This window comes from Magallana gigas, chromosome 5 (assembly GCF_963853765.1).
Source record: "Magallana gigas chromosome 5, xbMagGiga1.1, whole genome shotgun sequence".
Taxonomy (NCBI): domain Eukaryota; kingdom Metazoa; phylum Mollusca; class Bivalvia; order Ostreida; family Ostreidae; genus Magallana; species Magallana gigas.
In genome coordinates this window covers 30,685,024-30,705,127 of record NC_088857.1, presented here as the reverse complement: position 1 = coordinate 30,705,127, position 20,104 = coordinate 30,685,024, and the positions used below count along the sequence as shown (strand labels likewise).

The following is a 20,104-nucleotide window of genomic DNA, read 5'->3' as shown; positions in this document are numbered from 1 at the left end:
AGTAAAAAGAAGAGAAAACAAAAAAGGAACATGCTTATTCATTTTATACACAATCTTAATTAAACATTTAGAAACATTATAATTTTAATTAACTTTGATTCCCATACTTGATGGATTTGAAGAAAGAGGAACAACTCTTTTTTCTTTCAAATGATCAGTCTCCAGAGCAAATAAGGCTTAGTAAGGATTAATGTCATAGTGATAAAATAAAACACACCTGTCCTGCTCACAGATTGCTTTACACAAGGATTTACATGTCGTATTGCCTTAATTGAAATAAATTTAATATGAAATTTAATTTTAAAAAAAAACCACGCTCTTATTTTTTTGTTATAACAAGATTCTTGAATGGATTATATTATGATACACATAAAAGATAACTATAAAAACAAAATCTTTTCCCAGGATAAAATGTCGCAATTTTGTTTGATTGAAATTGACAAATTCATTGAAGATAAAGCAGAGGTTCACAAATATCTTAAGGCTTTATAATGTATTTTTGGAGGAATGAAATCGTACTATACCAAGACACGAATATGCCTAAATGAACTGTTTAATATGTCCATTTGTAGATTATTTTAACTTCCTTGCATAGAAGCTATTTGTATAAGGATATGGGAAAATACTCAACTGTTAAAACTTATATTTTTGGAGGTTTTTTACTAAAAAAAGTTTTAAATTATAAACCTCATATATAAGAATTCGAGGTAGAACATTGTGTAAATTGTTGACCAAATAGCCTCCTCAACATTATGAAAGAAACTCGAAAACAAGCTGCGAGTAACCAATATGTCCCGGCTTGCCTCTTCCTCTGACATTATGGTGCAAGCAAAAATACATGCATTTGTACACTAATGTAGGCGTTTACATCGGGTACTGTTGTTATGAACGTAAAAACAAAGATACTTGTTGTTCTTGTCTTACTATTTTAAGCATTTGCTAAACCGAATCTAAACTGGTCAGCAAAACATTTTTAAAGAACTTTCTTTGAATTGTGTATTTGGGAATGTTCTACAATTACTGAACTAAACTTGGTGGTTTAGTTCACGCTTCATATTGAGAACAGAAAAGTGGGTTGCCAACAAATGAGTTAATTTTGTTTCTATTACAGTATCTGAATTGCGTAAAGACCTTTCATTGCTCTAGCTTTCAGTTGTTATTGGTCCAAATACATCTGTATGCCATCGTTTCCTCTTCCAACACCGTACATTATTGCTAGATCATCATGATGGTAATTTTCCTATTGGAAAATCCTTTTTTTTCAGAACTTCTGAGATGGAATAACACACCTGGAAAAAGTCACTCAAATTAACAGTAAATTATTTGATTATGAACGACTAGACTTTGACCCGTGCGTCCACGGGTTGGCATATAACATATGCTATCGACATTTACGAAATAGATTCATCGGCACGCCGTATCGTTGCTATTTACATTACCAAGCGTTAAGCCTACAATAATGCTATTAATTTCACTAAACTCTGCTTAGTTAGAAAAATCTCGGGACGGGCCTTCACCACAGTTAAAACGCCTCCGATATGTACACCCTTATTAATGTAGCAAAAAATTGCAGAATCGCTCAGGAACGATTTTGGAGAAATTTGTAAATAACAGTCAAATTATTCACAAAAACTATTTTGAGGCTGTAAATATCTTTCATCTAAGAATTTAATTCATACTAATGAAGAATTCAACACTTGTCACCAACTTTTTTCCTCGCTTTGAATTTACACATCATGTTGACATTCGGTACTCTCGGGATTTTTAATATTAAATGCACTGAGTTAGAGTTATCTCCCGTATTTCCTTTGCTGAATATATGACTAATTTTCAATGAAAATTTACATGTACACGTATTTGTAATATCGTTTCTGAGTTTATTCATACAAATGTCATATTAAGGAAACATAAACTAAAGAGCCTCCCGTGATTCAGATGATTTCCGGATTTTTTAAAGGAATTTTCTTTGATTATTAATTAGCGAAGTTTAATTGAGAAAAAATAAAAACAAATTGGTAATCTTCAAATACAAAAGATGTTAAAAATATATAAAACAAAAGACAGTACTCATCCGATTTCTCAGTATTAAAGCTAAAAAATCGAGTCTATTATTTTAATATAGTAGTATAGATATAGTGATAAATAAACAGTACATATTTCAAATAAGCGAAAAATTTGAAGCTTGGGGATAAAATTGATTATCTAAATAATTCATTCCCGTGAGTTACAACAAAAGCATCTTCGGAATACGAACTCGGAATGTCCGCATCACAAGCCCGACACCTTATCCACTCCGCTATGGAGTAAGTTACATGTTGCCGTTAGTTCTTTCAAACCAAGGCTCATGCCACGCTTTTGTTTACATTGGTTCAATTTACCGGTAAAAGTTCTTTTTCATGCTGATTTTTCAATTCATTTAATTTAGGTCTAAACTTGGAATTTTCTTTTCATCATTCGAATTTTAATGCGATATTTCTTACATGTATATGGTGTAACTCCTAAACGATAAATATTTAAATGACAGATGTTGCATCTCATTAAAAGGATTCTGCTTGTCATTATTATATTATTTTCAATTGTGTTCGATTTATTTATCAATTTCCTGAATTGGGATACAATTCAAAGTCAATGAAAACGCAACCATATATGTAGCATGCGGAATAGATGCAATGTCTCAACTCCTTTTGAAAAACAAATAAAAATCCGTTAGACTTAATATTGGTCCACACGTATTGGCAAAACTATTTTGCTTTAAATGTCTAACATGATCAGACAGTAGTATGCCAATCCAATGAATGTCGGGTCACTTTATTTTATTCTTGACATAGTACATGCCAATCCAATGAATGTCGGGTTACTTTATTTTGCCCTTGAACTTTGACCTCAGACATGATCACAGATCTAGAGAAGTAAATGATTAACGTAATGACACACATTTGATACACCCCTGTATCAAAAAAAGTTAAAATCATTTTATTTATTATTCTAAATATATCTAAATATAAGGCGTAAAAGTAAAAGATGGCAAAGTGTGAATGATAAAAATTGGACAGAATGTTTATGCAGTGAACTGTTTCTCGATTACAGCAATAGAGTATCTGATTCAAAAATGTTAAACTCTCATGCAAGACATTAAAAGTTTTTTTTTTTTTTATAGAGAATAACTATTTGCTACCATGAAACACAAAATAATATAAAAATTATAAATCAGTGATTACAATTTCAATTAGAGCAAAAACCTTATATAATTGTTCGTCTGTTTACAAGAAAATACAACATAAACGATTACGTGGAAACAGACACCATCATTTTTAAATATCAAATTGCTAACAATACTAAATAATTATCTTTATGATACAGTCAACTGCACACAGGTACATGTATCAAGTTATCCTGGCTGAGTAAACTTTGTCCACTTAGTTCCATCTGGACGATCTGGGATAGTTTTGGTGGTGTGGAAACTGTGTTGCTCTAGCTCCCGTCTCGTTGATTTGATTAGCTGTGACCCGAGGAAGACTGAACGGTCCCGGCATCCCTGTTGTATCTAAACGTTTTGCCATGCCTTTTACAGACGTGTGAATCAAGGAGTCGCCGCTATTCCCACTGCGAAGAAATGAATACTTTGAGTTACTTTATTCAAGTGAATTTAGCTTATTTAAATATACATCCTTGGTATAAAATCATATGTAAGAAATGTTGTTAAATAACGAAAAAAAAAACCAATTTGGATAATTATAAGAAATTTAAACAATGGACACAGGAAACAATTGGAATAGTTGTAAACTAAATTAATTGATATTTACGATATCAAATGAAAACAATGCCAATATATAAATTGATAAAATCTAAATTATACAATTCATTTTAAATTGTTCACTATATCAACAGGATATCCAGTTATGCCTACATCCAATTTGTACAATTATGAAAATAAGATAAGGTGTCCTTGCCTTTTAATTAATCTTTACCGTCGTCCCCCCCCCCCCAAAAAAAAAATTAACTCAAAGAATTTTATGTGTTTGTTTAGGATGCTGGATGGTCAACAAATTAACGATCAGATTTGCCTTAAATTTTAAAATATGATAGCAATAATTGCGTAATATAGAAAATATCCATAATATTTTTCCTATTAACATTGGGTATTTTCCTATACATTTGTATTTTTATATGGATCTCTTCTTTGAAAGAAGATAAAAACAGTCTAAAAATGGCCATGACATCGAGCCCTCTTAATATATCTAATGTCATTACTATTATGAACTGTTGGGCTGTACTTCTTAAAATAAAAGAAGTTCATTTGACAAGAAAATAGCGATTAGAACTACCTATGATTTGTTAGGCTGTAAACTATTACCTAGTAATAAAAGTCTATAAATTTTAGGCTTAAACTTTGAGTATTTTTCTACATCCTTATTCAAAGTTCTTCTTTTAAAGGAGATCATTTTAGTCTCTAAATGGCCACGACCATCTAGCCCTCTTAATATTGTTACCTTGTTTCGGATTCGTTGTCGTAGTCTCGAGGAGGCTCACTCATACACGTATTTCCCCTTCTTTTCATATAAACATAAACTATTACAGCTATTATAATGGTAGCTGCGACTGAAATGCCTACTCCTAGTCCGAACGTTAACTTGTAGCTGTCTGCATAAGAAAGTATAGAAATATATCAATAATACAATAATAAAGATTTAACTAGAGGTACTGTGAGTAAGCGTTAAGAAAAAAATCATAATCTAGTAGTTTGCTATTGTAGAGAATGATGGATGCTATCTATTTAACCGTCCATTTTCTATCAATAACAACTGCTCTATTTTTTTTAAATGACTTATAAGTATACAAATCAATTTCTATTTTTTAAATTCCATTTTATTAAAACTAAACTGTTAATACATGAAGATATTTATATCCTTATGATAACAAACATGACTGGAATCAAACGATATTCCATATATAAATCAGCCATTTTTGCTGTACCGAGTCCAATTTTTTACCAATTTTTTTTCCAAACAATTTTTTTTTCGAAAAAAAGATAAAATACATCGGGACGGGCCATTTTCAGTGTGGTGAGCGGGGATAAGATTGTTACAATTCATTTAATTTCGCCTTACATAAGTTAGCTTTGTGTCAAATTTTATCTTTTAATCATTTCCATTCATGCAAGGCATGTCACATATAAGAATTAAGCATTTTTAAAACAATGACCTTGAATTTGCCCTAATGACCTTGGGTAAAGATCATGAAACACTTTCCAGTCATAAGCAATTTTTGTGTGAAGTAAGAACTTCCAATGTCTCTCCATAAGAAAAATTTGGACTGGACACGAATTTTGCACAGACAGACAGATGGAGGGACGGACAAGGTGATTCCTATATAACCCCCTCCCCCAACTTCGTTTGCGGGGGATATAATAAAGAGTATGTAATGTTTGTTTGGGTTATTGACATAAGTTTCATTCAAAACATATTTTGTTTTAAAATATGTATTCCTTACCAGATTGAGGTCGCGGGCTGCAAAACAAAACGTACTGGAATGAGTCATACATGTATGATATATGAATATGATATAACAAAATTATATTAATGATTAAACATTCAAAACAGTCTAGTTTCAATGCTTTTTCTAAATACTGAACCAATTATAATGTTTGTTATTTCCAGTTTTTGAGAACAGCAATCAAAGTAAGTCGTGGGTAAATATATTGTCAATAAAAACAAACAATACTCTAGTCTCATAGCTATTGGGTAAAGATAACACGCAATCTGTTGATGGAATAAATTCGATAGCAAACACAAAAGGGACAGTATAGTCCGAATAAACTGTGTATAATTTCTTAAGATATTTTTAAATTCCAATAAGACATTCTAAATTTCCATTAGAAATTAAATCAAATGTAGGATAAAAGTATTTCTGACATAAAAACGAAATTATTGCAACATACATACATGTATACTATAATTTAATATGATAACCCGTAATTTGCAAATTTCAACTTGAAATACGTTCAAGAGTACCTGCAGGCTAGCTGACCGTCCGTTTCTGAACACTGGTGATCTTTTGGACATGGATTAACAGCCTCGTATATGGTACATGCACTAGCAGAGCTAACGTTTACTGTAAAAAATTGAATAATAATACAATATGAATTAAATCTATCCATTAAAATACATTCTGAAAAGCTCTATGGGCAATTCTTTTACAGTGTTTGTTTCCCCAATGTTTTATTTGTGTTTGAAAACAAGACCGTTTTACGGTTAACGTGTTTTACCAAACTGTTCTGTCTCAGGATCTTTCAATTCCAAGGATGTTATTTGTTGCTCTTCATTTTCATATATAATTTTGACTGATCCACTGTTCAGTCGTTGCATAGTACTTGTGATGTCAGATTTTTGCTGGTCCAACTGAGTATTCCGTGTCACCAATTCATGTTCAACAATAAGACTTCCAACTCTATTGTAAGAACAAATCGACACGTTATTACCAATTTATCTTAAACGACATCAAAATCGACCTGAACGAATGATATAAAACATTACCTTAAGTACAGAATTACTACCCGCTGGAAGTCAGTTATTGTTGCTTGGTAAAATGACGTAAGCTAGAATAATATAATCAATTACATAAGTGCAAGTTTTGATCATTTGCTTTATTCACAATGTCAAAAATTCAATCAAACCCCCCATAACCTCCCGAAAAACAAAAACAAAAAACCAAACAACTCACCGATGATTTCATATTTTGAGAAATTTGAATATATTGTTCATCAAGAGTTTGTTGATTCATTGTCATCGCAAATCTTATCTTTACTGTGTATTTTGCCTCTTCGTTGCCTGCAAAAATTTCAAGCTTTGAAATATTTTTCTGAATCTTTTATAACAAGTACGTATAAGATAATGTTTACTCTTATCTTTGACCAATAATGGAAATAATACTTACTAACATTACTCGGAGTCATTGGTATCGCTAAAAGTAAATATTCATTTATTAGAGAGGTCCAATTTTAAAATTTGAAATGTCAATATTACCGTAGAATTTTCATCATTGAAACTTACCTGTACAATAAGTACCGTTCCCGGTAAAACCAGATTTACAGGAACAATTATAATGTCCCTCAGTGTCCTTGCACTGTGCGTTTGGATGGCAGTTATGTCGGGTGGTGTTACATTCATTAATATCTGCAGCAAATTACAAAAGTGTTTATCATATCTACTACAATTATTTACACATTTTAAAAGTATACACTAAGTGTTATCTTTTTTATCTATAATTATAATAACAATTACTTTGACATTCTAGATTTGCAGACATTTGGTAACCATCATTGCAAAGGCATTGATAGCTGCCTTGCACTTCGTTACAGCGAGAATTCGGTCCGCATATTTGAGGAGTGTTGGTGCATTCTGGGATATCCTCGTCACATGTATTTCCTGTCCACCCGTCTTTACACATACAGGTTCCGTTCTCCCTGTTGCAAGTCCTAGTATTACTGGTGTTGCAAAGGCACTGGTTTTTACAGTTAACGCCGTATGTCATATTTTGACATTCTGAGTATAACAAATGAAATCGGGTTTTGATATTGATGTGACATTCTTATATTAACGTTATACAAATTTATCAAAAGGTTATGATATATACATTAGTGGTGCAAAAGAATAAGAAAATTTCATGGTATCTGAGTAGGCATGATTGAAATTTAGAATTGTTCACCTTGGCAATGGAAACCGTTTCCAGAGAACCCAATGTCACATTCACACGTGTAGTTCCCAACCGAATTATAACACGTGGCGTTCAAGTGACATTCATTGGAACCGTCTTTACACTCATTTACATCTAAACAAAACTCATTAGATTTAGAAAGTGCTTGGGAAAAAGTTAAACTAGATAATTTAATTGTACTAAAAACATATATTAAGTGACCAAAAAAAATATAAAATGTAATGCTTTATTACCTGTACAATTTCTACCACTTCCGAAAAATCCAGGGTAACACTCGCAGTAAAAATGACCATAAGTATTAGTACATGAGGCATTCGCATGGCAGTCGTGAGTGTTTTCAGTACATTCGTCGTTTTCTGCAATATAAATGCAATGTGTGCAATGAAATATCCAGTCTCTTAACTTGTTGACAAACGTTTCTGCGGTATTTGTAGGAAGACTTGCAATTCATTGAAATTTGAAAATACAAAGACATACCTAAACACGTTTGACCGTTGCCATAAAATCCGGGATTACAACTGCACTGATAACTACCTATTGTGTTTGTACACGTGGCTTGCGTATCGCACGGTTGTACAGGACGAGTACACTCGTTCACGTCTATAATGGGAGGAAAATGAAATAAAATTCAACTATTTAACAAGATTTATTGATAAAGGCGATTAATTTAAATGAAACAGTCGTTAATAATTGTATAGCCATTACCAGTGCAAAACGTCCCATTTCCTTGGAACCCGTCTTTGCAAGAACATACAAAGCTTCCGATAGTGTTTGTGCAAACTGCATTCTGATCACAATTTGCTTTCTGAGTTAAGCACTCGTCAACATCTGTACTCGAGATTTGTAAATATACGATAAAAATTTCAATTTTTTTTGTAAAATTGCAAATTGTTTGAATTGTGCGTTAACGACCTAGTTAAAAATATTTCAATGAAATTAAAACGTAACCAATGTTTTTTAAGACTATTTCCATTGTATTGCGAGCCTAGTTGGGCTTGTCATTTGATTTAGTAGACATGTGGTTGTCTGTCCCAGCAGAAATGTCCCTTAATTTTTATTATTTCACAACCCTTATTTTTTTTTTATAAAAAGAACAACAGCATTAATTAATATTTTACCACATTTTATAACATCCAGCTTATTTGAAACACTCATTACAATTCCTACCTATGTTTCTTTGTTAAATTATATATATATATATATATATATATATATATATATATATATATATATATATATATATATATATATATATATATAAGCTTTTCCTGGATTTACAAACCTGTACAGCTTTTCCCGTCCCCGGTATATCCTGGGTTACATTCACAAATATAGCTGCCCATTGTGTTGTTACACATGGCATTTGCATGACACACATTGGAGGAGGAACACTCATCTATGTCTGCAATAAACACTCTTTAAATTCTATGTTTGGCTTAAAATGAACTATAAAAATGTGATAATACATGTATGTTATAAAAATGAAATATAAAAAAAAAATACCTGCACATGCATGGCCGTACCCTGTTTATATGTTTGTTTGTAAAATACTTAATATATGAGCCTTTCGCTTATATATCGTGAAATTACAAACCTGTACAGCTTTTCCCGTCCCCGGTATATCCTGGGCTACATTCACAGATATAGCTGCCCACTGTGTTGTTACACATGGCATTTGGATGACACACATTGGAAGAAGAACACTCATCTATGTCTGAAATAGACATCGCAAAATTAACATAATTGTGTAGCCCATTTTTGCCTTTTTGGGAAAATGACCATAAAAAAAATATAAAACAGTATACCTGAGCATGAATGGCCGTCTCCCGTATACCCCAGACTACAAGAACATCTGTAACTCCCAACTGTATCCGAACATTCAGCATTCCGATCGCACGTGTTTTTTCCAAGCGCACATTCATCGATGTCTGTATTGTTCAAGAAAAAAACAACAATCTTTACAAGATGGGCAATACATGTAAAACGCTGATTTCAAGCGTAGTAGTAGTGTTTAATTAATCACGATTACAAATTGAAAGTGTAGAAAGAGTGCCTCTAATATGTACAAATTCTTGAATAATCATTTGTGAACAAAACAAGATTGATGTATTTTCTTTATGAAATTATTTGTATTAGCTATCATAAGAAATGAAAACACGAACTTGTGCAGTTTTTCCCGTCTCCAGTATACCCTGGGTTACATTTACAGATATAGCTGCCCACTGTGTTGTTACACATGGCATTTGGATGACACACATTAGAAGAGGAACACTCATCTATGTCTGAAAAAAAAATTCTTGAAAATCATAAGTGCCCAATACATATAATTGCCTATTGGGCAAATGACGCAAAAGAAAATAATTATTACAATATGGACTACCTGAACATGAATGGCCGTCCCCTGTATACCCCTGATTACAAGAACAGCTGTAGCTTCCGACTGTATCCACACATACAGCATTTTGGTGGCAAGTGTGTTTAGCCAATGCGCATTCATCAATATCTTTATTTTATGAAAAGGAAAAAACATGTCATAAAAATTTACGTTTGCATGTACTACCTCCATAAGATTTGATCACAAACGAAAAACTTACAATGCTAATATTTAAACATGATTCTTTAAACAATGTTTTGACAATTGGATGTTTTATTGAAAAGACAATACGAAATCATTTTTTACACCTACTAGAACAATTTCTGGATGAAGATTTTTCAAATCCTTGATTACAGAGACAGCTGAAGGATCCGATTTCCTCGACACATACAGAATTGTCACCACATATTTCTGGAGTCATTGTACACTCTTTTACATCCACGGAGCAATTGTGTCCTGTCCATCCTGTTTTACACAAACAGGAACCGTTCTTTTTGTTGCATGCAACCGTGTTTTGAACGTGACAATCGCATTGTGACTGGCAATTTAGTCCATATGTGTTTCCACGGCATTCTGTAAAACATTCAAGTGAAATGAACACAGATTGGTAACTCATCATACAAAATTCCACTCAATGCAAAAGCAAGTAAAGATGTTTTACAAGTGTGCTGTCATCAATTCAAAATCAAACTTTAAGCACGAAAATTGGATGCGGAATTTTTTATTAAGAAGTATACTGATGCTGGAGCGATTTTATAGTTCGATCAGAGTGTAAAAAAGAAAGTGTAAGGATTCTTACCAACACATTCTCCATTAGCCATCGTAGTACCGGCGTCGCATTCACAAGAGTAGGAGCCTGGTGAATTCACACACCTAGAGGATGTAGGGCATGTCGACGTTTGAGCACATTCATCCACGTCTACGTCACAATTGTTACCATACCATCCAGTTTTACAGAGACACGTGCCATTGACTTGATTGCACGAGACCGATTTTTCCTGGTCGCATGTACATTGCTGGTCACAGTTATTTCCATATGTCCAGATAGAACAGTCTGGTTAAAGAAGTTAATAAAAAAAAAACCAAAATATTGAATGCATACCAGAGATAATGCTGGGAACTTTAATCAGCAAAGACGGAAAAATATAGAAAATGGTACAAGTTTTAAATAAAAGACAATACCTCTACATGTTCTCTGGTCTTCGTCTACAAATTTGCCAATCTCACAAGAGCAAGTATAACCTTCACCTGGGCCTTTTTCAGTACATGTATCACTACACGGGTTCGGAGAACAATCATCTTTGTCTACAAACGATTATAATCTTGGTTAAATGATTACCCGTGTTCTACCAATTATTTAATTTCTAATATTTAATAAATGAGCAAAAAAGATACAAAGTAATTGATGAAAAATAGTTACCTATACAGGTCTTGTTATCTTTAGACTCTAATTCATATCCTGTTCTACAGAAGCAGTACTCTGATCCGTCGCTAAGGACTCCACAGTTTTGAGAGCAGGTTGCTGTTGCGTTCAGACATTCCGTTTTTGCTAGAAAAGTGTTTAAAATCCAAAAGCCTTAGCATGTTATAGAATACCGATATTACCTAACAAGCCATATAGCATTCAAATCTTCAAATATTTGCATGATGAAAATGTTTTTCTTCCGCTTAACACCTTAAAAAACCTCACCTAAGCAGTCCCTCCGAGTCGTAGTGTTCAACAGATACCCCAAGTGACAGCTACATTTGTAGCCGCCTATTGTGTTTGTACACAATTGATCGCACGGTTTCACTGGCAGGCTGCACTCATCAATGTCAATGCATCGACTGTTGTCCACAAGGGCAAATCCAGAATTACACCCACAATGGTAGCTTCCAATAGTATTATTACATAGTTGGGTGCAAGGAAGATTGGCACACTCGTCGATATCTACACAGAATGTGAAAGGATAGAAGATATATGATTGTTGTTGACTTAATAATTTGTAACACACGAAACATGCTTTTAAAAATTAAAGATTTATTATAGTAGTTAAGCCCTAAAAAGAAATAAATTGAAAAGGTTTACAAATTTACGACAGACAAAATGTGATTAGAAAAGCTCACTTAAGCTTTCAGCTCAGGTGAGCTAAAAAGTACAGACTGAAATAATTGTTTTACCTGTGCAAAACCCAGAGTTTTCTTGATATCCAGATCTGCATACACATTCATATGATCCAGGGATGTTTCGACATTCTTGATTACTTCCATTACATGGATTCTGTCTGGTACATTCGTTGATGTCAGCATCACACTTGATGCCAGCCCACCCACCCTTACATTGACATCCTAATTCAGGGTCACAGTGGGAGGCGCCAACTCCGCACTCACACGGGGTCTCGCAGTTCCACCCGTAAGAGAAACCGTCACATACTTGAAAAATATTCAATAATCTCCATTAACGTAGAAAAAGAGGTGATAGTATCATGCAAGTCAATTATCATTAAAAGACGTTTATCGGTGATATTATACAGTTCATTAAAAGATGTTTATCTTTCTTTTAATTATAACTTACCAGTGCAAGTTCTTTCGTCATTTGCCAAATACATTCCCCTTGGACAAGAACAGTTAAATGATCCTTCTGTGTTTACACACGTGTCTTTTAATGAACATTTATTTAATTCACTGTTACCACATTCGTTCACATCTACAAGATAGAAAAAACATTAATAGTTATCATTAAATGATTAAAGATCGTTCTTAATCAAATATCATACTATGTCGATAACGGATTTATACCTATGCAGGAAGACATATCCAACTCGCTAAGAATAAACCCTTCTGGACAGAAACAATGACCGACCGTTTGGTTGTTTGGATCTTGCTTACAACCATAGCTACAGTTTAATCCAGGGAAAAGGAGACACACGTCCTGAACTAAAGAGTATAAATACATCATATTTATAACCTATATATTAGAGAATCTAGAAAGAATAATCTCAATATGTGAAAGTATCACAGAAGGTAGCTTGGCATACCTTTTGAACATGTTTTTCTATCGTCATCGAGGGAGAATCCAAAATAACAGTCACAGTCGTAGCTTCCATTGACATTTATACAAATCTGCGAGCATCCGTCAACATTAGATTCGCATTCATCAAAATCTGAAAAATAATATCAGTTTTTTGAAAAGAGAAGGACTATATTGTCTATGCAACCTTTTGTCTCGTTTAATAGTACTCATACAGACCTTCACATTCAAAGACATTTCTCTGAATATATCCAGTCCTGCACTGACAACTGAATCCGCCGTCCCTATTTTTGCATTCAGAAGTCAAAGAAGAACAGTTGTGCAATCCGGCATTTTCACACTCGTTTATGTCTACAAAAAGATGAATATAATGGTTATCCTAAAAAAAAAGATTACAGTGCACATATATTTCTTTACTGTTTTGTTGGTACATACAATTTTAATGACGTACTTACCTCTGCAGTCATCTTGCACTTTTTGATAACCTTGTCGACATTCACATTGAAAACTTCCTTGAGTGTTATGACATATTTTGTCTGTGCCACAGATGCTTCGATTAGCGCTACATTCGTCGATATCCTGATTGCAATTGGTCCCTGTCCAACCTGGCATGCAGACACAGCCCCTTATGGGGTCACACCTGTCCATCCCGGCCCCGCATTGACACATTCTACTACACCCCTCTCCGTAATATGGAGCAACACATTCTACAAATACAATGCACAGAAATTCACTATCTTAAATACCTAGCACTTGAAGCATTTCAATAAGTCTTTAGATTTAGATATTTTCAGTTAAAAAAACAAAAATTACGTGAACAAGTGGTTCGGTCCGCGTTAAGTTGGTATCCCGGGAAACACGAACATGCATAGGAGCCCTCCGTGTCGGTACATTGTTGCGAGCAAATTCTCCGTTCACACTCGTTAATGTCTGAAAATATATACTCGGTATATAAAAACTTAAAATAACGTATGTGATGATTTATTTATAACTCCGGATTTGCTGATACCCACCTTGGCAATTTTCATTGTTGGCTGCGAGTTCAAATCCAGCCGGACATATGCACTGGTAGACACCGGAAGAATTGTCGCAGGCATATTGACAGACAAGTCCAGCTCGCTTACAGAGGTCCGATTCTGGAATAAATTACCCCAAATTTTACACCATTCTACATAAATAATTATATAGAGTAAAATGTATTCAAGAAAAGATAATCTGAAAATGTTATAACTGTCATTTTTATCCAATCCCAAAATACCTGTCTGAATGCAAGAGCGGTTGTCAACCTGTAACTGAAAGCCGGAAACACAGGAACAAACGAATGCACCATCCGAGTTGTCACAGTTCTGTTCGCACCCTGACGTTCCCTCGGAACATTCGTTAATATCTGTAAATTGGAAATCATCAAAAGTATCCAACATTTCCTATCGAAACCAGTCAAAACACATTTAAATATTTCATACCATAAAACAATATTTTCTTTACCTTGACAAACTCCCCCGGTTTCTCTGTAGCCATGGAAACAGTGACAGACGTAACTTCCCTCCGTATTTTCGCACGTTTGTTGACATACGGTGACAGTGGTGTCATTACATTCATTGACGTCTAATGAAGAACAAATTCGTTTCATAAGAGCAAAAATATATTCATAGCAATATTCCTCTCTATTAAGTTTACTTGTGTCACTTCGGAAGTGCATTACAGTACATATTGGAAAAAGGCCAATTTCTGTTCATTTCTAGATATATCAGCCCTTCGTTTCAATATCAAATAACTCAGGGAGATAAATTTAGGCGTCGAATATCAGTTGACAAAAAATCATAAATGTCAAAGACTTTGTCATGAAATTTTAAAAGTAATAATTATTCGAGAAAATACTTTATATGAAAAAATATGATTAGATACCTTGGCATTTGTTATCAATGTCTGCATAACCAGTTGGGCAATCCGAACAATTGTAACCTCTGCCTAATCGAAGTTCTTCAGTGGCAGTCAAATCTATACAAGTACGTCCATGAACACAAGGACTCTCGGCGCATGCATCTTCATCGAGTTCACAATCGTCTCCTATGTGAACGAAATAGCAATGTGTAAATGTTTTTATATTAAAAACATTTAAAATAATATTTAAAGTTGCATGTCAGAAGGAAATACTATATCATTTATTAGCTTCATTCCAAGAAGCTAAATTCTTAGTGTCTTTAAAAAGTATTTTTTTTTATGTGTTAACCTGTGTATCCTTGATCACAGATACATCTGGCTAACCGGAACGTGCTGTTTGAGGCATCACGTGTTCTGTTATAATTGCACACTCCGTGATGACTACACGAACTACACATAATCATGATAATGTCCATGGCTGGAGCAGAAACCCCATCACTGTCCACCACTGTCACACTGAAAAAGAAAAACATGTTAATTCAGTATTGCAAGTGGATGAAGAAGGACGCGTCTTTAAGTGGTTTATTAAAAAGCCAATAACAAAAACCCAGTCATTTTTCCAAGGTAGATAATTAACTGCAACAATAACCTTTAAAATGAAAAGAAATATTCAGATATAATTTTTATTAAATCTGAAGAATTGTTCAAAGTATGAAAACTTTTGAACTAATGTTTTTGTCAGTTAAAAAAAGACTAAAAGTAATTTCTACACACAAGTGACGAAGCAAGGTACCTGATGCTTGTTGCAATGGTATCGACTGGGGTCCACATTGCAACCCCCGTCTCGTTGTTAAATGTAAACCCAACATTCGGTTGCTCTAGAATTCGGTACGTGAATCCTTTGTCATCGGAAGCGTTAAACCTGATTCTGGCCGTCTTATTGACCTCAACATGTATTACCTCGTCGCCGTCAATAAATGGAGGCTCATTTTCTACGATAAAAAACAACCCCATAAGAATTCATACAATGATGCTTGTTTTACAAAAAAAATTAAAATTATGAGATGAGGTTTACAATGACATATATATATAATACCGATGTTAACGAGATCCTCTCTGTTGGAGGTATCAGTATTTCCTGAAGAGAGAGCAAGTTGTTTATCTCCTGTTGCTAGGTAGTCGAATATACAGGCCTGTGACGCAGAGTCCCCACCACAAGCCGCACGCGAGGCGTTCCTCTGTTCCTCTGGGTACTCATCCACAAAGAAAGGAACAAAGTCTGGATGGGAATGGTCTCTGTGGGAGAGCCCAGAAACATAGTGGAAGATTGATGTTTCCTCGTTTACAGCCCCTGTGATAAAACATGTATTCAAGAATGAAAACATTCTGAATTATTATCAGTCAGAACATGAACGAGGTAAATGCAGATTGGCATATTGACAACATTTGCAGAAATTGAGGATTGGAAATAAGACGAAAGTCATTACACATTTGTCCAAAGTTGTTGTAAATCTTCCTTTCAGAAATAACATCCTCTGCTTGCAGAATTGTTCCATTTGGAAGAACAAAGTCATTATTTGAATCACCATCGAAATTTCCCATTAATCCGGTCACTGTGCCATTATATTTAGAATCAACCACAGCCTCAATGGTAAGAAAACGCACTCCCAACGTTACCTTAAGCGTGATAGCTGTTAAAAAACCAATATAAAACTCCCAATGTAAAGACTTTTATAGGCATGTAATTTATAAAATTAAGTCTTTGCTAAATGTAAAAATTTCAGTTATGAAAACGTTTGATAAATCATTTACATGTTCTCAAAAAGGTGGCAATATATGTCTGATTATCCCTTGTGATTGACAGATTTCTGTTTGAGAATCTGTAGGAATTGTCGGCCTCAAAATGATTGGTTAAATCCTGGTCATTTCCTCTTATATACATTCCTAGAGAAGAGAAGGAAGTTTTAATGGAATATATTTCTTTAACAGTTAAATTAATTCATGATTTTTGCTCTTCAAAAGTTCATTGTAATTGTATACTAACTGTCTTTGTGACGCGAAAGTTCTACTTGAACAAAGGCCCCCGTGTCATCTCTTGCAGCAAATGCACTAAATATAGTAGCATTTATCGTGGTCCCATTTGCTCTTTCTGCTAAGTCAGTTCTTGCTTGTAACTCGAATTGTTTATCAGTTGTGTTGATTCTCAAAAGGACATATTCGTCATATCCATTAAATGTGTATTGATGTCCATCCAGAGTGTTAATATGAGGATCACCAAAGAGCCATGCTGAATCATTTATGGAACTTATTTTAAAAATTTCCTTCTTAAAAGGGCATACAAAGTTTTAAACATGACAATTACATGTAATTGCAATATAAAGACTAAAAAACAACTAATATTAATTAATTTTCAATGGCTAATTTGGACTTTATTCAATCAAATAAAAGTATTCTATATCCTTTTGCAAATTCCCTTAATTTATAAGTTTACTCAGTTTGCAAAATAACATTTGTCTTTACTCACATATCCAAAACCTGGAAACTCTATAACACCAAGTCCTTGGGCGGACTTCGTAATACCAATCGCAATGTCCAGTGCTACAGCATTGATCCTTGGGCTGGAGATCCTCATTGTAATACAGGGATGTGTCGAAAAACGGGCTGTACTCTAACAGAGTGCCGGCTGCTGGTCTTGTCCAGGTGCGTGTAGTGGACCCGAACCTCCAGCTCGACCACCAGGACCAGCCAAACCACCCAAACCACGTGTTTCTTATTGAATAGCAGCATTCCTTTTTAACAAAATACATAGTATATGATATGTTTTATTTTCATTTTTACGTTGTTTTAAAGATGTTGCCAACTATAATAATTTCTGCGAATATTGTTCTCAATTTCTTTTTAGATAATTTTTATGCGTATATTAAAACCTTTTAGGTTGGTTAACATCCTAAAACACATAGAGCTGACTAACTCGGGGTCAGCAATCTAGTTTCTAAATTGCAGGTCCTTGAAGTCAAATTTTTATACACAGAAGAAGAGGGACGTAGAATAAAAACAAAAAAACCCCGTTAATGCGGTTGTAACTTACTGCACTCCCTATGAACGACACCATAGATGCATAACAGATCACGCCATTAGTATAATCAGTCCGTGAATATTGAAATCCCCCGTCGAACTGCAGCCAGTCAAGCTGGCAGGGGCATATATTTGACCACCATTGTCTTCGATTGCGTAGTACTACATCCATTTGTTGGACTTTATTCCTTATATACCAATTAAAGCAGGACAATTCGTTTCCAACATATCTTATCTCTGTAGTGAGTTTGTAAATCCAAAATCCCGGACTTCCTACAATCGTTACAAGAGTTTAATATTTAATTTTTTATGGTGATTTGTGTTAATCAAAGCATATTTTGATAAATTAAAAGAATAAAAGAAAAATCACTAAAAGCAGTGTACATGTATATGTTGTATATTATCATGTTAATATTTTTACGCTTAACGATAAAATTCAGAATAAATGATGATGAGATTGTTCTTTTTTATCAAGGGCGATCATCATCAATATATCGTATATAAAATGGCAATGATTATATTGATAATGAAAGTTTAAAAAAATGTTTAGCAATTTAAATTCTGAGTATTAAAGCTAATGTATAACATAGTTTTATACATTTTATAGCATAGTTGAGTCTTTTGTTGACCTACCCCTGTTTCCGGGTATCTGACTGAGAGTGAATGCTCCACTTTGACATGAATATGGGTTACTGGTATAAAAACTCCTGAATCTGTACCCAATTGAAATATCCAAGCCAGCGATGGTATTCAAGTTCACGTCGATGTAGTAAAAGATTGTGAACGTGTTGAATCCATCCGTTATCAAAATAGCTTGCACTGTCACAGTCTTCAAAATTGTGTACACGTAAAAATAATTTTAGCTTGTTTTAAAATACAACTACATGTATACATTAATAATTTTTGACGTTTACAAATTAAAAAATACCTGTCTTCTATCTGAGTAAAGAGCCATGTCTTTCCAGGTAACTTTAAGCATCCACGTAGCTTCGAAGTAGGGAAAGTCATCTCCATAGTATGATCTAATGATTCTGTTTCCTTTTTCTAATGTTGTACTGTCGCCCCATGTTCCCCTAGTAATATATGTGTCAAAGTCAAAAAGCAAATCTGTTTATAAGAGTAGAGATTAATACATATGGAGTTTTCAAATTAAAAAAACAAAAACAAATACAACTGTACCTGGTGTAGGTATTGTAGTATATTCTGTTGCCAGAGGTAAGGTCCGTCCAGAAGGGACAGATTATTTTCCTTTCGGACACCGCGGAGGACGACATGTCAGAGATCGATAGGCTATTGTACCTTTCTACAAGACTAATTATACCGTTGCTGCCAACCTACAGAAAAAGCCTTATTCACAATCAACAAATCTTACCGAATGAAAAAAACCCCTTAAAAACATCTAAAAACAACCCAAACACACCCTCCCCCTGAAAAATCCCACAAAACATACATCAACCAAAAAAAAAACTCAACACCCCAAAAAAAAAGGAAAAAAAAAAGAAAAATATAAAAAAGCAAAGCTCTAAACACAATCAATAAATTCAAATGTGCTTACGTTATCAATTTTTATACACGATTATTTGATTTTAACATCAAATTTCAAATCTCTTGGCATTTTTAAAATCTTAATGATTAAAATTCCACAGAGAAAAACTCACATAAACCGTGTCAACAGTTCCTTCCGTCCCGTCTCCAATGTAAAACTGTGTAGGTGGATAAAGTGCTTGACTTGTTACGTCATCGCCAGAGAACGAATAATCGCTCGCTTCTGATCCATAGTTAAATGTATCTACCAAAGTCATTTGTAAATAAAGCATCGAGTTCATTCATGACATACTCTAGTTTGTAAATACCAATGCTGATTAAAAAAAAACTGTGAATAAATGAAATAAGTTTACCGCGAATTATATATGGCGTCGTTGGAACTGTTGTGGTTGTAGTTGGAGCTGGTGTTGATAAGGTTGTACTGATTGCTACTCAAGTATTAACAGAGTTTGTTTTAATATATGTAGGAAAAAATGTATGATTATTTGATAGCTTAACTATTTCAC

The 20,104-nt window shown here is 33.9% G+C and overlaps 1 protein-coding gene across 8 annotated transcripts in view; it reads right to left on the bottom strand.

Annotated features, from left to right (window-relative positions):
- Nucleotides 1-2,957: 2,957 nt before the first annotated feature.
- LOC105338278 (uncharacterized) overlaps nt 2,958-20,104 on the bottom strand; it is a 50,925-nt gene continuing 33,778 nt past the window's right edge. For 7 of the 8 annotated variants that reach the window (XM_066084233.1, XM_066084234.1, XM_066084235.1 and 4 more), the window contains 48 exons: nt 19,952-20,026; nt 19,712-19,842; nt 19,233-19,387; nt 18,982-19,126; nt 18,687-18,882; nt 18,067-18,326; nt 17,503-17,767; nt 17,023-17,265; nt 16,791-16,922; nt 16,466-16,669; nt 16,075-16,329; nt 15,772-15,970; nt 15,328-15,494; nt 15,003-15,164; nt 14,583-14,702; nt 14,356-14,484; nt 14,111-14,233; nt 13,911-14,027; nt 13,553-13,804; nt 13,317-13,448; nt 13,105-13,230; nt 12,866-13,003; nt 12,642-12,773; nt 12,248-12,499; nt 11,778-12,017; nt 11,508-11,636; nt 11,270-11,392; nt 10,887-11,141; nt 10,400-10,660; nt 10,094-10,216; nt 9,876-9,995; nt 9,519-9,641; nt 9,308-9,427; nt 8,996-9,115; nt 8,419-8,541; nt 8,191-8,313; nt 7,947-8,069; nt 7,705-7,827; nt 7,281-7,541; nt 7,050-7,172; nt 6,934-6,960; nt 6,721-6,827; nt 6,534-6,595; nt 6,266-6,447; nt 6,012-6,111; nt 5,491-5,507; nt 4,491-4,641; nt 2,958-3,603 (listed from right to left, as the gene is read on the bottom strand). In XM_066084233.1, the coding sequence (XP_065940305.1) occupies nt 3,417-3,603; nt 4,491-4,641; nt 5,491-5,507; nt 6,012-6,111; nt 6,266-6,447; nt 6,534-6,595; nt 6,721-6,827; nt 6,934-6,960; nt 7,050-7,172; nt 7,281-7,541; nt 7,705-7,827; nt 7,947-8,069; nt 8,191-8,313; nt 8,419-8,541; nt 8,996-9,115; nt 9,308-9,427; nt 9,519-9,641; nt 9,876-9,995; nt 10,094-10,216; nt 10,400-10,660; nt 10,887-11,141; nt 11,270-11,392; nt 11,508-11,636; nt 11,778-12,017; nt 12,248-12,499; nt 12,642-12,773; nt 12,866-13,003; nt 13,105-13,230; nt 13,317-13,448; nt 13,553-13,804; nt 13,911-14,027; nt 14,111-14,233; nt 14,356-14,484; nt 14,583-14,702; nt 15,003-15,164; nt 15,328-15,494; nt 15,772-15,970; nt 16,075-16,329; nt 16,466-16,669; nt 16,791-16,922; nt 17,023-17,265; nt 17,503-17,767; nt 18,067-18,326; nt 18,687-18,882; nt 18,982-19,126; nt 19,233-19,387; nt 19,712-19,842; nt 19,952-20,026 (7,433 nt within the window). In that variant the 3' untranslated portion in view covers nt 2,958-3,416. The remainder of the gene's footprint in view (nt 3,604-4,490; nt 4,642-5,490; nt 5,508-6,011; nt 6,112-6,265; nt 6,448-6,533; nt 6,596-6,720; nt 6,828-6,933; nt 6,961-7,049; nt 7,173-7,280; nt 7,542-7,704; nt 7,828-7,946; nt 8,070-8,190; nt 8,314-8,418; nt 8,542-8,995; nt 9,116-9,307; nt 9,428-9,518; nt 9,642-9,875; nt 9,996-10,093; nt 10,217-10,399; nt 10,661-10,886; nt 11,142-11,269; nt 11,393-11,507; nt 11,637-11,777; nt 12,018-12,247; nt 12,500-12,641; nt 12,774-12,865; nt 13,004-13,104; nt 13,231-13,316; nt 13,449-13,552; nt 13,805-13,910; nt 14,028-14,110; nt 14,234-14,355; nt 14,485-14,582; nt 14,703-15,002; nt 15,165-15,327; nt 15,495-15,771; nt 15,971-16,074; nt 16,330-16,465; nt 16,670-16,790; nt 16,923-17,022; nt 17,266-17,502; nt 17,768-18,066; nt 18,327-18,686; nt 18,883-18,981; nt 19,127-19,232; nt 19,388-19,711; nt 19,843-19,951; nt 20,027-20,104) is intronic. The other variant, XM_066084237.1, reaches the window with a different exon arrangement.